The sequence below is a fragment of the Pollachius pollachius genome (genome assembly GCF_949987615.1).
Source record: "Pollachius pollachius genome assembly, chromosome: 5".
Taxonomy (NCBI): Eukaryota; Metazoa; Chordata; class Actinopteri; order Gadiformes; family Gadidae; genus Pollachius; species Pollachius pollachius.
The window spans coordinates 1910514-1927158 of NC_136938.1; the positions used below are offsets into that span (position 1 = coordinate 1910514).

The window sequence follows — 16645 nt, forward strand, 5'->3', positions numbered from 1 at the left end:
AGCCCCCCCTCCTGGGGTGGGTCCTCACCACCCCCTACTGGGGCGGGTCCTCACAGACCCCCCCCTCCTGGGGTGGGTCCTCACACCCCCCCCCCCCCCCCCCCCCCCCCCCCATAGCCCCCCCTCACTCAGACAGTGTGTTGGTTCCAGGACGGCCCAGGCCTCGTGTCTGGGGGACGCGCCCCAGACGGGGGGCCGGTTCCTGCCCCCCCAGCAGCTCCCGGGCCAGCTGTATGATGCCGACACACAGTGCAGGTGGCAGTTCGGCTCCATGGCTAAGCTTTGCAGGCTGGACTTCGTCAAGGTGGGGATCTCATTCATTCACTCAAACTCAATTCAAACGGAGCCAACCTGACTTCATTTCATGCATCATTTGCATAACCTTGGGTAAATCCAATAGCCAAATTTGACCCTCATCAAAAGCATTCCGTCTTGTGAATGCACTCCCATCGCCTAATAGTATTTCTATAAGCCTTTGTGTAGAGCTTTATTCCGTTTGGGGCACATTCACATGTAAATCTGTTGATTACTGCTGGGGCTCCGACCAGGCTTAGCGTTAGGGTTGGTTAGTGGGGACCGGTCAGCAGTCTCTCTGACATTGTGCAGACAGGGGCCCTCTTGATATCCCCTGGAACCCCGGGCCCAGCCGTGGTTGAGAGGGGATGTGTTTACTGCATGGCTGCCATGCAGTAAACACATCCCCCAGTAGGGGAGTCTGCGGTCGGTCAATGAAGCAGTTGATTGGTGGTGGACCCCGGGTCTGGGGGCCTTCTAGCTCGACACAAAGTCTGATGACCCTCAAGTCATTCAGCTGAGACCCTAATATGCTGCTCAATGACATGACAAGCACCATCACCCCTGCTACACACACATGGACACACCCATTGATAATCACATGAACACACACATGGACACACACGCGTAGACGCACATACCTTTGTTACTGTTAACATCTGTTACCTTTGATACTGCTAACATCTGTAAACAATCCCTTTCATTGGGACAGCCGTGGGTTTTATCTACATCATAACTGTTGCGACACAACTCCTTTCTAACAAAATAGATTTTGTCGGAATACTCTGTGGGTCCATGCTAAGGTATCTGTAGGTCCATGTCTGAGGTGTGTCTGTAGGTCCATGTCTAAGGTGTGTGTGGGTCCATGTTTGAGGTGTGTCTGGGTCCATGTCTAAGGTGTGTCTTTGGGTCCATGTCTATGGTGTCTGTAGGTCCATGTCTGAGGTGTGTCTGTAGGTCCATGTCTAAGGTGTGTGTGGGTCCATGTTTGAGGTGTGTCTGGGTCCATGTCTAAGGTTAGTCTTTGGGTCCATGTCTATGGTGTCTGTAGGTCCATGTCTGAGGTGTGTCTGTAGGTCCATGTCTAAGGTGTGTGTGGGTCCATGTTTGAGGTGTGTCTGGGTCCATGTCTAAGGTTAGTCTTTGGGTCCATGTCTATGGTGCCTGTAGGTCCATGTCTGAGGTGTGTCTGTAGGTCCATGTCTAAGGTGTGTGTGGGTCCATGTTTGAGGTGTGTCTGGGTCCATGTCTAAGGTGTGTCTTTGGGTCCATGTCTATGGTGTCTGTAGGTCCATGTCTGAGGTGTGTCTGTAGGTCCATGTCTAAGGTGTGTGTGGGTCCATGTTTGAGGTGTGTCTGGGTCCATGTCTAAGGTTAGTCTTTGGGTCCATGTCTATGGTGTCTGTAGGTCCATGTCTGAGGTGTGTCTGTAGGTCCATGTCTAAGGTGTGTGTGGGTCCATGTTTGAGGTGTGTCTGGGTCCATGTCTAAGGTTAGTCTTTGGGTCCATGTCTATGGTGTCTGTAGGTCCATGTCTGAGGTGTGTCTGTAGGTCCATGTCTAAGGTGTGTGTGGGTCCATGTTTGAGGTGTGTCTGGGTCCATGTCTAAGGTTAGTCTTTGGGTCCATGTCTATGGTGTCTGTAGGTCCATGTCTGAGGTGTGTCTGTAGGTCCATGTCTAAGGTGTGTGTGGGTCCATGTTTGAGGTGTGTCTGGGTCCATGTCTAAGGTTAGTCTTTGGGTCCATGTCTATGGTGTCTGTAGGTCCATGTCTGAGGTGTGTCTGTAGGTCCATGTCTAAGGTGTGTGTGGGTCCATGTTTGAGGTGTGTCTGGGTCCATGTCTAAGGTTTGTCTGTGGGTCCATGTCTAAGGTGTCTGTCTGTCTGCAGGACATCTGTAAGTCCCTCTGGTGCCACCGCGCAGGCCATCGCTGTGAGACCAAGTTCATGCCGGCGGCGGAGGGCACGGCCTGCGGAGCGAACACAGTGAGCGTCTGTTACCCACCACCTCTCCACCCGCCCCCTGCCTCCACCTCTCCAACCCCCCCTGTCCCCCCCCCCCTGTCCTCCACCTCTGGTCCCCCCCTACCCTGTCCTCCACCCCCCCCTGGGCAGACCTCCACAGAGACACGTGACACCACTTCCGCCAGCAGCGGTTCAGGTGCATTGTGGCGCTTATGTGTGTGTGTTCGTTTTTTTATAATCTTTTGTTTGTTCTCTCCCCCTCCCCCCCTCCCTCAGTGGTGCCGGAGGGGCCAGTGCGTACGGTACGGCGACCTGGGGACCCGCCCGGTCCACGGCCAGTGGTCTGGCTGGTCCCAGTGGTCCCAGTGCTCCCGGACATGCGGGGGCGGAGCCATGTCCAGAGAGCGCTCCTGCACCAACCCCAGGTAACCTCATACTAACCTAAAACCAACCCTAACCCCAGACTAACCTCAGACTAACCTCAGACTAACCTCAGACTCACCTCAGACTAACCCTAACCTCAGACTAACCTCAGACTAACCCTAACCCCAGATTAACCTCACTAACCCTAACTAACCTCAGACTAACCTCAGACTAACCTCAGACTAACCTCAGACTCACCTCAGACTAACCCTAACCTCAGACTAACCTTAGACTAACCTCAGACTCAGAGTAACCTCAGACTCATCGTTTGATCCCTGTGGGATCAAAGATGTTTCTATTGTTTTATACCAGCAGATACACAGTGACAGCGGGGCCTCAGATGATGCACATCATGTGCAGTGGGTGACGGGTGATGAAGGGGAGCGGGTTGGTGATAAGAGGGGGCGGGGCTAAAGGGGGCCGGCGGTGATAAAGGGACGGTGCGGTGGTATGGGGGCGGGGCGATCTCTGAACCTCATCTTCATCTTCCTCCACTCGGCTGCTAGAGTCCTTGGCACCAGCAGCTCTGTTTGAAACGGACGTCTAGATGTCCATTAAACGCTTCTGTCGGGGCAGAGCCAGTTCCTGTCTTTATGATCCGGCTCTGAGACTCTCCCAGTGCTCCCAGCGCTCCCAGTGCTTTGACACGATGGGGAAGAAGCTGCAGCTGCACCTCTGGTTCATTTCTGCTCATCAGTGCTTTAAAATTCAGGCTTCCTGGTGTCTGTGGCGACTCACAGTGTAACCACCACCACACGCACACCACCACGAAACAATCATTAACCACACGCACACCACAAACACACAATCATTAACCACATGCACACCAGCACCACCACACAATCATTAACCACACGCACACCACCACCACACAATCATTAACCAAATGCACACCACCATGACACAATCATTAACCACACGCACACCACCACCAAACTGTCGTTAACCACACGCACACCACCACCACACAATCATTACATTTGCAACAAAGTCCAACAGAGAATTTATTTTTTGAGAAGACTTAGATCATTTGGAGCCTGTAAGGACATCCTACATCAATTCTTTACATCCACAATACAAAGCATACTGCAGTATGGGGGGGCAGTTTGGTTCTGTGGCCTCTCTGTCCAGTTAAAAAACAGGATACTAAGACTTCTTGCATTTGCTCAAAGCTGGTGGGCCACACAATGAAGGTTCACTTCTTTGACAGTTGCACTAAACACATCCTCAGGATGGCATACAAGATTGCTTTGGACCCCTCTCACGTCTTAAATAAGGAGTATCAGCTCCTGCTGCCGGAAGACACTTTAGAATGCCTAGCTGCAGGAGAATCAAATACAAACACTCTTTTCTCCCTCATTCCGTACCATTGCTCAACCAACAGAAGCTGCGTTTCCATCCCCCTGCTTTTATGCAAATTTTGAAGTATCAGTAAGAATCAGTAAACGGCAATGGAAACACCAAAATTCGCAAAAAAGTTCTTCCGCTTGCTTGAGGTGGTTTTTGACTTATGCGAAAGAGAGTAAATGCGCAAAATGGGAGATGGAAATACACTTTTTGAAACAGCTGTGACGTTGTGAACACTGAACACACAGGACTGACAATGTCTTTCCGATTTCCGCATAACGACCGGCCATAGCAACCCTGCCGACATTTACTTGTAGCGTCAATATATATATATTTGTATATTTGTTTGTATCCATAGACATCCTATATCATATATATATATATATATATGATATAGGATGTCTATGTTTGTATGTCCTTTAATCATACCGTGTCTATTAATCCCTGATATATGGACACCTACTAAGTAATTCCAGTCAAATTATCTGTTCAGCTTTCAAAACGAGAGCTGATAATTGTGGAAAATGCATTAAACTGTAATCAGAAAACGCGGTTTTATGCTACAGACCCTATAGTATCTGTGGTATAAAGGCTGGGGCGAATTTGAAATTATAAATATGTACACTTTATGTTGAAAGTATAGACTGTCGCAATTTTGATTGAAACGAATGGCGCGGTGAATAGTCTTCAAAACGAGAGCTGGTAAATTGTGCAAAATGATTTAAACTGTAATCAGACAACGCGGTTATATGCTATAGACCTAGAATATCTGTGGTATAAAGGCTGCGACAAATTTTGAATTATTAATATCTACAATGTATCCCTTAAATATGTCCATGGAACAGATGGCCAATGTGAATAATAGATATGGACCGCTGAAGAGGTAAAAGTTTTCCTTGCTCTCATCGAAGATAAAAACATTACAGCTATTTTAGATGGAAAACAACAACGCAATTCCGCTATATATCAAGATCTAAGAGAGTGCATGTTATCAAAAGGATACGACAAGCCCTGAATGTGTTTAGTTTTCCGCTCCAACCACTTGATGGAAACGCACCTAATTAGAAAAAAAAAAAATTGCTTCACCTTTTAGATGGAAACACACTACATACTCCAAATATCACTTTACACACCCCAGAGACACCAGAGACATGGCCTTTAATTTATTGGACTGTGAGACCCCTGACTTTTGGAGTGGAATTATCTGTGTGTATGGACTCTTGGGCTCTTAAATGTTGTTTTAGGGTTAGGGTTAGGATAAGGATAAAGGATAAACAGTAATGGATCCATGTCAAGATTGTAGGAGAAAGGTACTGGTCCTACTGCTGAACCTCTGGGCCTGCAGGTAGACCCAGACACTTCTGATTGTAGATTTAAATAAACCCATGCGAGGCCGTACTACGGAACAAGGTTAACCGTAAAGTCAACACAGATCCAAGGCCTTTATGATGGGGGCGTGCTGTGAACTGCTGGTCTCCAGTAGCCAAACTCCAAAAGAAGATGGGAGGTTTACAAGGCAGCTCTGAATCTTTTGCCCTGTGCTTTACCCCACACTTTGCTCCCAGACACAGACGAAAATCCCTCCCTGCTTCCTTCATGACCCGTGCCCAGCCCCCACCCCACCTACATCACCACCCTTCACACCACCACCTCTCCGACCTCATCACCAGACCACCTGTTAGATCACACCAGCCCACTTAATCCTCACCAGCATAATTCAGGAGATTAGGTTCTGCGCTCCTGACCTGCTTCTCATACAAAGTCCCCCACTTGGAGCTTGGGGCGCCAGAGAGGGATCCCACTGCTTCTAGTCCGGTTTAGAGGACAGGGGACTCACACACCGTCTCTGTGTGGGTGGCCGCTGGTGGCCGTGTCTGAGCAGCATGGATGAGGAAACGGAGGAGAGACAAGGGGACCTCTGATCTGTGTCTCATGGTTTAATAAACCGGCCCCTCTGACGCTGAAGTCTTTTAAGATCTTTAGTTTGTGTGTGAGAGGTATGGAGTCGGTAGAATCAAGGGAGATGGTTCAATGAGTTGAAACAAAAATCAAACCGCCATTCACCATCACTACTATTGACTGCTATTGTCCCTGTCCCTGACCCTCTGTCGCCGCTGTCATGTCCGTGGGCGCAGAGAGACTCCAGCCAGCACAGAACAAGGACGAGTGAGGATCTAAAACCAGACCTCTGACCAGGACCACCACGGCCCAGAGCTGAGATCACATGATCCGATCCCGTGTGACTGTTCTCACTGTCCTGAGGATATAGGATGTGAAGCCTAACCAGCACAAACAAGTGTTGAAAAGATTGAAACAATGTGTGCGATGGCACGGTGGGGGTGATTTCAGCCTGCAGGTCATAAGGAGCGCTGGGAGGAGGACTCTGCTGACCTCAGTCTACCGGTCCATCTCGGCTTGTTTCAGTTAGTCCTTATAAAGCTTTAACAAGCTGCTTGATCAGCAGGGTTTCAGAGACTGTGTGCATTCTTGCATGCGTTAAAGAGTCTTAGGGCCCTATTTTAACGGTCTGAAACGCAAGTGAGAAGTGCCAAGCGCAAGTAGCTCTGTGGGCGGTTCTATGGCGATGTCGCTACTTTACCGGCGCAAAAATGACTCTTGCGCCCGGCGCAAATCTTAAAAGGGTTGGTCTGAAGTAGCCTAATTACCCGTAGGTGTGGTTTGGGCGTAACGTGCAATAAACCAATGAGAGTGCCAGCTCCCATCCTCTTTAAGAGCCATGAGCGCATTTGAATCTGACGAGTTCATATTTTGACAGCGCGTCTGCAGTCTCCGATGAGACAGATGCACATGAATTTCAAACTTCAAATGGCTCAGTTTATGGCCAAATAAAATGGCCTAATAAGGTTTTCTTCCACAACTTCAGAAATACTGAGTCCTCAAATAAATTTCGGCAAAGAAAACTTAACACACATATGATATGCGGTAACTGTGGTTCTATTTAATGATATACGCAATACATTATAAACATTGTGTCTTATCAGTATTGTATGCATTATCGTTATCGAGTTGTGTTCCTAATATGCATGTGTCCCCCCGTTAATATACATTGCCATGGACTGTATTATGCGTTACGTGTTTAATTTGTGTGTGTTTAAACAGATGGACGCACACACGCGCGCCCGCATTCATTAATTCTTTTACACATACACACTTGAGCGCCCGCAATCATTCATTCTTTTTAACACTCACTCGCGGTAAAATAATGTTTTCTCACGATCAAATACTCATCAATCCTAAAAGTTATGGGCATGTACACAATGTCTATGTCAAGAAAATATGTTTTTGCTGTACGGTGTTTGCAGATGCATTGATTTAAAAGTACAACTTACTACCACTGTATCAGCTGTTCTTTCCCAAATAATTTACCAAGAATGTGTGGCTAGGTAGATGAGAGAAGTAAAGTGTATGCGTGAGGTGCACAAGCAACATTATACATGTGCCCTTAAAATAGCATCTGAACAACGCACCACTGACTTTAAACCAGGTATTTCCTGGTTTGTGGCGCAAGTGGTTTCTGAAACTGCAAAATAGCACCAGGGAACGTTTGCGCCAGAACACGCCTCCTCCTTTCGCCGAACCGCCCCTTGGGGCGCAAGATCATTCCCTAATTTACCGACGCGTGGCGCAGGAGGGAAAAGAACTCTTTGCGCCGTTTGCAAACTAGCAACAACACATGCGCCAGTGAGAAAGTCAATTGCGGCGGATGCAAGATAGGGCCCTTAGTGTGTGTGTGTGTGTGTTGGGTGATTATGCATAAACGTCCAAGTGTGGCCAGATAGTGTTGACATGTGCGTGTGTTCATGAACCATGCCCACCTTGTGTTTAAGTACACAGTAAATAACTCCATTACATCTTCTCTGCTGGAGTCTGAGATGTTATCCCTGGCTAGGGTGAGGAAGGCCTGAGGATAGGGACTAGTTAGACTAGTTTGTTTACATGTAGGAGGAGAGAGACTAGTTAGAGTAGTTAGTTTACATCTGGTCTGTAGTTTTGAGGCTTGGGGAGAGAGACTAGTTAGACTAGTTATAAATAGAATGATTTAATGTCCACTATACATCATTCAGCCTCTAAAGTGCAAGTCTTCACACTTCACACGTCTCTGTTGCTCCCACTAACCCTCTGTCCCTCTCACTCCCCCCTCTGTCACTCTCCCCCCTCTCTCTCTCTGTGTCTCTCTCTCCCCCCTCTGTCTCTCTCCCCCCCCTGTCTCTGTCTCTCCGCCTCCCCCTCTGTCTCCCTCCCTCCCCCCTCTGTCTCTCTCCCCCCCCTCTCTCTGTCTCTCCGCCTCCCCCTCTGTCTCCCTCCCTCCCCCCTCTGTCTCTCTCCCTCCCCCCTCTCTCTGTCTCTCTCCGCCTCCCCTTTGTCTCCCTCCCTCCCCCCTCTGTCTCTCTCCCTCCCCCCTCCCGCCCACCTCTCCCCCCTGTCTGGTGCCTGTTACAGGCCCCAGAACGACGGGAGGTTCTGCCCGGGCGGGGCCCGTGTGAACCAGCTGTGCAGCCTGCGGCCGTGCCCCCCCGGGGCCCCGGGCTTCCGTGCCCAGCAGTGCGCCGCGTACAACAGCAAGCCCTTCAGGGGCTGGTTCTACAGGTGGAGGCCCTACACCAAAGTGGACCGTAGGTGACCCACGGGAACACACGCGCGCACATGCCATTGGACACATTGGTTCTGAACCGCTTAATGAACTGGTTGATTCTGCTGCTTAATGGACTGGTTGATTCTGCTCCTCTTAATGAACTGGTTGATTCTGCTGCTTAATGAACTGGTTGATTCTGTTGCTTAATGAACTGGTTGATTCTGCTGCTTAATGGACTGGTTGATTCTGCTCCTCTTAATGAACTGGTTGATTCTGCTGCTTACTGAATTGGTTGATTCTGCTCCTCCTGATGAACTGGTTGATTCCGCTCCTCTTAATGAACTGGTTGATTCTGCTGCTTAATGAACTGTTTGATTCTGCTCTTCTTAATGAACTGTTTGATTCTGCTCTTCTTAATGAACTGGTTGATTCTGCTCAGTGATGTCCAACAGATGGTCTTTCTCACATCTTATAGTGACTACAATTTCCTTGTCCTTGTTCCTGGTGTAGATCACTCTGGTGCTGACTGGTTATATGATAGACGCTTGATGTCTTGCACAAAAAAAAGAATGTTGAGAGTTGGTTCGAAAATTAAGTGTCTTCATTTATTCATGAGTTGCTTCTAATTCTAATTCAAACAAATTCAAAGTAAAAATTATTGTTGAAATCATAGCATGACATGTAAGATACGCAAGGTCTAAAACAGTATGCTCTTCCAGCCAGCCCCGCCAAGGCCACAGGTCCTTTCCTCTTGAGGAGAAGGACCTCCTGTAGGACACACACAGCAGGCGCCAAACAATTTATTAGTCATCAATTAATATCACACACACACACACACACGCACACGCACACGCACGCACACACACACACACACACACACAGAAAACGGCAACTAATTGGAAACAAAGGAATTGGGTCCTACACATCTTATTCACAGAATATTCCCACATCTCTCTCAGTAAGAGTTACCTGCCAAGGAGTATATCCCATATATATATATATGTGTATGTGTGTGTGTGTGTATATATGTGTGTATATATATATATATATATATATATATATATATATATATATATATATGTATGTGTGTGTATGTGTATATATGTGTGTATATATATGTATGTGTGTGCATGTATGTATGTATGTATGTATGCATGTATGCATGTATGTGTGTGTATATACAGTGGGGCAAAAAAGTATTTAGTCAGCCACCAATTGTGCAAGTTCTCCCAATTAAAAAGACGAGAGAGGCCTGTAATTTTCATCATAGGTAAACCTCAGCTATGAGAGACAAAATGAAAAAAAAAATCCAGAAAATCACATTGTCTGATTTTTTAAGAATTTATTTGCAAATTATGGTGGAAAATAAGTATTTGGTCACCTACAAACCAGCAAGATTTCTGGCTGTCACAGACCTGTAACATCTTCTTTAAGAGGCTCCTCTGTCCTCCACTCGTTTCCTGTATTAATGGCACCTGTTTGAACTCCTTATCAGTATAAAAGACACCTGTCCACAACCTCAAACAGTCACACTCCAAACTCCACTATGGCCAAGACCAAAGAGCTGTCAAAGGACACCAGAAACACAATTGTAGACCTGCACCAGGCTGGGAAGCTTGAATCTGCAATAGGTAAGCAGCTTGGTGTGAAGAAATCAACTGTGGGAGCAATTATTAGGAAATGGAATACATACAAGACCACTGATAATCTCCCTCGATCTGGGGCTCCACGCAAGATCTCACCCTGTGGGGTCAAAATGATCACAAGAACGGTGAACAAAAATCCCAGAACCACACGGGGGGACCTAGTGAATGACCTCCAGAGAGCTGGGACCAAAGTAACAAAGGCTACCATCACTAACACACTACGCCGCCAGGGACTCAAATCCTGCAGTGCCAGACGTGTCCCTCTGCTAAAGCCAGTGCATGTCCGGGCCCGTTTGAAGTTTGCTAGAGAGCATTTGGATGATCCAGAACAGGATTGGGAGAATGTCATATGGTCAGATGAAACCAAATTAGAACTTTTTGGTAAAAACTCAACTCGTCGTGTTTGGAGGAGAAAGAATGCTGAGTTGCATCCAAAGAACACCATACCTACAGTGAAGCATGGAGGTGGAAGCATCATGCTTTGGGGCTGTTTTTCTGGCAAGGGACCAGGACGTCTGATCCGTGTGACGGAAAGAATGAATGGGGCCATGTATCGTGAGATTTTGAGTGAAAACCTCCTTCCATCAGCAAGGGCACTGAAGATGAAACGTGGCTGGGTCTTTCAGCATGACAATGACCCCAAACACACCGCCCGGGCAACGAAGGAGTGGCTTCGTAAGAAGCATTTCAAGGTCCTGGAGTGGCCTAGACAGTCTCCAGATCTCAACCCCATAGAAAATCTTTGTAGGGAGTTGGGCCAAAATACCAGCAGCAGTGTGTGAAAACCTTGTAAAGACTTACAGAAAGTATTGAGATGACCTTTTGTTATTGACCAAATACTTATTTTCCACCATAATTTGCAAATAAATTCTTTAAAAATCAGACAAATGGATTTTCTAGATTTTTTTTTTTTTCATTTTGTCTCTCATAGATGAGGTATACTATGATGAAAATTACAGGCCTCTCTCATCTTTTTAAGTGGGAAAACTTGCACAATTGGTGGCTGACTAAATACTTTTATGCCCCACTGTATATACATATATGCAGAAATGGCAGCACATCTCAAAAATAATATATAGAGTGTATATATATATTTATATGTATGTATATGTGTATATATACTGTATATATACTTTGGGAGATGTGCTGCCATTTCTGCTATTTCTGGATCCCCATTCCTCCTGAATTGTATTATATTAATTCAACTTGAAGCGATTTGGTTTTATTGATTGAACCAAGCAGGAGGTGCATCACTGAATAAACATGAAGTGAAGCTGCAGGCGTATGCTCATCTCTGTCCCAGCAAGTCAGTAAAAAAACTGCTTGGCCAAAGCCAACCAGCTCACAATCATTTTCTGTTGGCTACTATTGGATGAGAAACGCTGGAGGCTCGTTATCAGAGAGCTCTGATGCTAATGTCACGGTCGTTCCAAGACTTGTAGCCACCTGCCCCCACCCCCCACCCCCCCGCAGGCCCGGCTCGACTCAGACACTGATCTGCATGCTTCCTAGCTTCACTTGTTATCAGCTTTCGGAAGAAGAGAGGGAGGGAGAAGAAGAAGTATGAGAGCTGCACGTACCTTTTGCGCTGTGGCGTAACGCAGGCTGATTATGAACTGGGAGTCCCAGTGATTCACCAACGGTCCGCTCAGATCAGGTGACCTGTCTCTATCACCTGATCTGACCTTTAAATGTTTGCTTATCCATGGAAAGCCAGCCCTCGTATACACAAGTATCATCATCAACCCGAATATACAAAAACATTGAAGGAATGACCAATACAAATCCTGGTGATGGCCCAAATTGTTCCATTAGTTTCTCTGTTTGTTCTGTGCTAATGCTCTCTCTCTCCTGCTGACGCTCTCTCTCCTGCTGACGCTCTCTCTCTCCTGCTGACGCTCTCTCCCTCCTGCTTACGCTCTCTCTCCTGTTCCTCCACAGAGGAGGACGTCTGTAAGCTGTACTGCATCACCGAGGACTTTGACTTCTTCTTCGCCATGTCCAGCAAGGTCCAGGATGGCACCTCCTGTTCTGAGAACCAGAGAGACGTCTGCATCGATGGCGCCTGTGAGGTCCGTGGGGGCTGCAGTGTGTGTGTGTGTGTGTGTGCATGTGTATTTTGTGTAACTTGTGTGTGTGTGTGTGTGTGTAACCTGTGTGTGTGTGTGTGTGTGTAGGCTGTGGGCTGTGACCAGATGCTTGGATCCAAGGCCTCCCTGGACGCCTGTGGAGTCTGCAAGGGAAACAACAACACCTGCCGCTTCTTCACCGGCCGCTACACACTCCAGCACCACGCCAACGGTAGACCCCTGGTCATGCCTGTCCCCCTCGTGTGGCACCTTAGACCTCCTAATGCACCTTAGACCTCCTAATGCCCCTTAGACCTTCCTAATGCCCCTTAAGGCCGATTCATACCTCCGGATCCGGACGGAATTCGTCCGTCCGTACCAAACGTTGTCTCAGGGACTGCCCTTCATACCTCCGTCCGGTTTCAGCGTTGTTATGTTATGATGGATGTTACACAATACATCTTCTAGACGGCAGTGACTGTCGTGTCACAAATTACCGGCATCGACAATCGCAAACATGGCATCTGTAGAGGAGATGATTTTGCTTTGTGTCATCCGAAATCTGCAAAAAAGGGCGAAAAAAGTGTAGGCCTACGCGGCGGTGGCATGTGACACCCCTCACCAACCCGCAGATTCTCTTATCAAAATGTTGCGCCATTTTTAAATGACCAGTTACAACTCATTGCCAAAGCAGGTGAGCAATAAAATAAAAAAAAGGTCAGGTATATAGTACAATATAAGTATAAAACGTTAAATACAATATAAATATACATCTCAGATATTATACTACTCTCTACTTTTCGCGAATGGTTGGACTTCTGACTCTATACTGCCGACTCGATTTCCATTGGTATTGCTCCTTTTCTCCCGGAGCACTCCGGATTCGTAAGCTCAGAGACGACGGACTCACTGACGGACGAAACGACCTCCGGGACCGAATGAAAGGGTTCCTATAGGGCTGGGTAATATATATATATATATATTATATTCAAAATATATATATATTCAAAATATATACATATTTTTTCAAATGCGATATGGAATGAGACCATATCGTGAACATCGATATAATTTAATTTGCGTTGAAATTGCAACGAAATGGTTGCAATTCTGTGCATAATATTCCGGAGGCGCACACAGCTTTTGGCCGCGATATTATATATTATAATGTTCTCAAATACGAGGTGGAGGCAGTGCCTTGTCCACGGTTTATTCAACCATCAAACTGTATTCAATTCCGAATGGTAGGAATTGTAATGTTAAGCCCCCCCCCCCCCGACAAATATCGATATTTATCTTATATCGACATTCTGCTTGAAGATATCGAGATATGACTTTTGGTCCATGTCGCCCAGCCCTAGTTCCTATCCGTATTTACGGTAGGGTGTGAATGGGCCTTTAGACCTCGTAACTCAGTTCAGAGAGGATTTTCTCCTCTCTGTACTGAGCTCTGAACTCTAAAATCGAGAGAGTTGAGATTAATCATCTAAAAGCAGCTGAAATCCGGGTGAACGTGGCGCTACACTGTCTTGACCAATCATATTGCTAGATTCAGGGATCTGAAACAGTTTCTCATGGTAGCACTAGCAAACTATCCTTGTGGCGAGAGCAGCTGAAACATCCGGTCTGGGCTCCGGCATTGTTAGAGAAAAAGTATGTAAAGCTTTCAGATCAACACTAGAGCGTGATAAGATCCCCTTCTGAAGCCTCCTCCGTACGCTCAGTCGAACGGGAACCCACCAGTGCTCCTCCCTCATCCTCCGGAAGGCCTGCTGGATCCTAGGTCAGACCCCTTAAGGTTCCTCCTGCTCAACAGAGTACTACACCGTGGTGACGAAGCCCGCTCGGGCGCGCAGCGTCTGCACCTTAGACCTGCATTAGGAGGTCTTAGGGGCATTAGGAGGTCTAAGCTTCCTTCTGCTACACAGAGTACTACTCGGTGGTGACGGTGCCCGCCGGGGCGCGCAGCGTCCTCGTCCAGGAGGTGGAGGCGTCCAGCAGCTACCTGGCGGTGCGGTCCCTGAAGATGGAGCACTACCTAACGGGGGACTGGATCGTGGACTGGCCCGGCAAGTTCTTCTTCGGTGGAACCGTGTTCGACTACCAGCGACCGTTCGACCGCCCGGAACGCCTGTACGCCGCCGGGCCGACCAATGAGACGCTGGTGTTTGAGGTGGGTGCCGACCAATGAGATGCTGGTGTTTAAGGTTGTGCCATCACAATGTAGTGGTCACAATGTGGGGGTACCCTGGTCTGCCACAATTTACAGTCTTAGTACCTATGAGCGGTAGACCAGTACCCAGTCCCAGTCTCTGACTCCTATGAGCGGTAGACCAGTACCCAGTCCCAGTCTCTGACTCCTTTGAGCTGTAGACCAGTACCCAGTCCCATTCTCTGATTCCTATGAGCTGTAGACCAGTACCCATTCCCATTCTCTGATTCCTATGAGCTGTAGACCAGTACCCATTCCCATTCTCTGATTCCTATGAGCTGTAGACCAGTACCCAGTCCTAGTCTCTGACTCCTATGAGCTGTAGACCAGTACCCAGTCCCAGTCTCTGACTCCTATGAGCTGTAGACCAGTACCCAGTCCCAGTCTCTGAATCCTATGAGCTGGTGACCAGTTAACAGTCCTGGTCTCGACCAATAGAACACGGTGAGTCCAGCTCCACCAGAACCAGGAGTTCCACTCTACTGGGACCAGGAGTTCCTCTCCACTGGAACCAGGAGTTCTGCTCCACTGGGACCAGGAGTTCCGCTCCACTGGGACCAGCTCACAGGGAGGAGATGGGAGCACGGAGGTCGAGTCCAGTCATGTCTGAGGGAAGCTTTGCAGCAGTGGTTTGGCTGAACGGTCCCGCTTTGTTGAAACAGGAAAACATCCGGGTTTGGCAAACAGCTTCAGCACATATTTGGAGCTGGAAGTCATTGGAGAACCTGAGACCAGGGAGAAGAAAGGACGAAGAGACAGCGGAGAATAGTTTGCACATTGTGGGATTGACATAAATCTAGTTTGAACATCAATAGGAAAAAGGAGACTAGATGGTTTCCTTGTGGAGCAGGGAGGCTGGGAAGCAGTCACCTGATTGTGTAAGGTTGGAAGAGTCTAAATTGGTCTTTGTGTCACCACCTTCCCCTCCAGCCCATGGAGAGCATTGCACTGTGGCCTGTCCCACAGCACAGGGCTATAGATAGGAGCCCTGGAGAAAAACAATGATAACAGCATGCCGTTGTTTTCAAGAATTGATAATAATTAATAAAATTATTCCTGGAATGTCTTAGGGATTGGACGATTGTTAATGCACTAGGTGCTATACACATCTTCACATTGGAGTTGGTTTGATCCGCCTTCTCCCTCTAGCCCAAGGCGGTGCCGCTATGTTGGCCTGTGTTCACACACAGTCAGGCTACCTCCGTGATGAGAGCCCTATCTTCAACAGGCATCCCCTCAGCCCTTCATCCTCTCATCCTCTCATCCCCCCAGCCCATCGGCCTCTCGCCCTCTCAGCCTCTCATCCCCTCATCCTCTCATCCCCTCAGCCCCTCAGCCCCTGGGCCTCTCGGCCTCCCAGTCTAAGGGCATCGTCCAGCGGCGTGCCCAGCGGGAGTCCGCCGCCAGTCTGCGATTACGGCCCATAATCTCCCTAAGGACGTTCTGCATTACAAACACCAGCCCGGAGACACGGGGAAGGAGAAGGAGAGGAGATCAAAAGATTAAGAAGGATTCTGTGACGCTAATACAGGTCTTGTCAAGGGTCCGGTACACTGGATTATTCGATTCCACAAATGAGAGCGACCAGATGGAGTCAGAGGGCGAGAGAGGAGAGTGAGGATGGAGGCGTAGGAAATGGAAAAATACTTTTAATGATTTTCCACTCACTGCTGAATGAGATTTAACTCATAGGACTCCCCTCAGCGCTGACACAGGACTTAGGTTATGGTGGTGAGGAAGAGGAAGAGCAGATGGGGACAGATCGGATGGAGTACAACGTGTGTGTGTGTGTGTGTGTGTGTGTGTGTGTGTGTGTGTGTGTGTGTGTGTGTGTGTGTGTGTGTGTGTGTGTGTGTGTGTGTGTGTGTGTGTGTGTGTGGAGCAGAGGGGACCTTCCTGAGATGTGCATATGCATCTGGTATTTAAGTCGATGCTCGTTAGAAGGTGGAGAAGTTTGTCCCTCAGTTAGGTTCTGTTTGGCTACAGCCTGACAGCGTGACGACCAGTAGGGTTTGGCTGATGGGTGAAAGTAGTACCAGGACAGCGGCCCTCTGAGGACAGACAGGTGAAGTCATTAAGACCGGTTTATTGAA

General features: G+C 48.0%; 1 protein-coding gene across 1 annotated transcript in view; it reads left to right on the top strand.

Annotated features, from left to right (window-relative positions):
• adamts18 (ADAM metallopeptidase with thrombospondin type 1 motif, 18) overlaps positions 1 to 16645 on the top strand; it is a gene marked incomplete at both ends in the record, with an annotated part of 46430 nt that overhangs the window by 15610 nt on the left and 14175 nt on the right. The window contains 7 exons of the mRNA XM_079736447.1: positions 151 to 304; positions 2187 to 2282; positions 2538 to 2686; positions 8493 to 8665; positions 12213 to 12343; positions 12449 to 12572; positions 14269 to 14513. Coding sequence (XP_079592573.1) covers positions 151 to 304; positions 2187 to 2282; positions 2538 to 2686; positions 8493 to 8665; positions 12213 to 12343; positions 12449 to 12572; positions 14269 to 14513 — 1072 coding nt within the window. The remainder of the gene's footprint in view (positions 1 to 150; positions 305 to 2186; positions 2283 to 2537; positions 2687 to 8492; positions 8666 to 12212; positions 12344 to 12448; positions 12573 to 14268; positions 14514 to 16645) is intronic.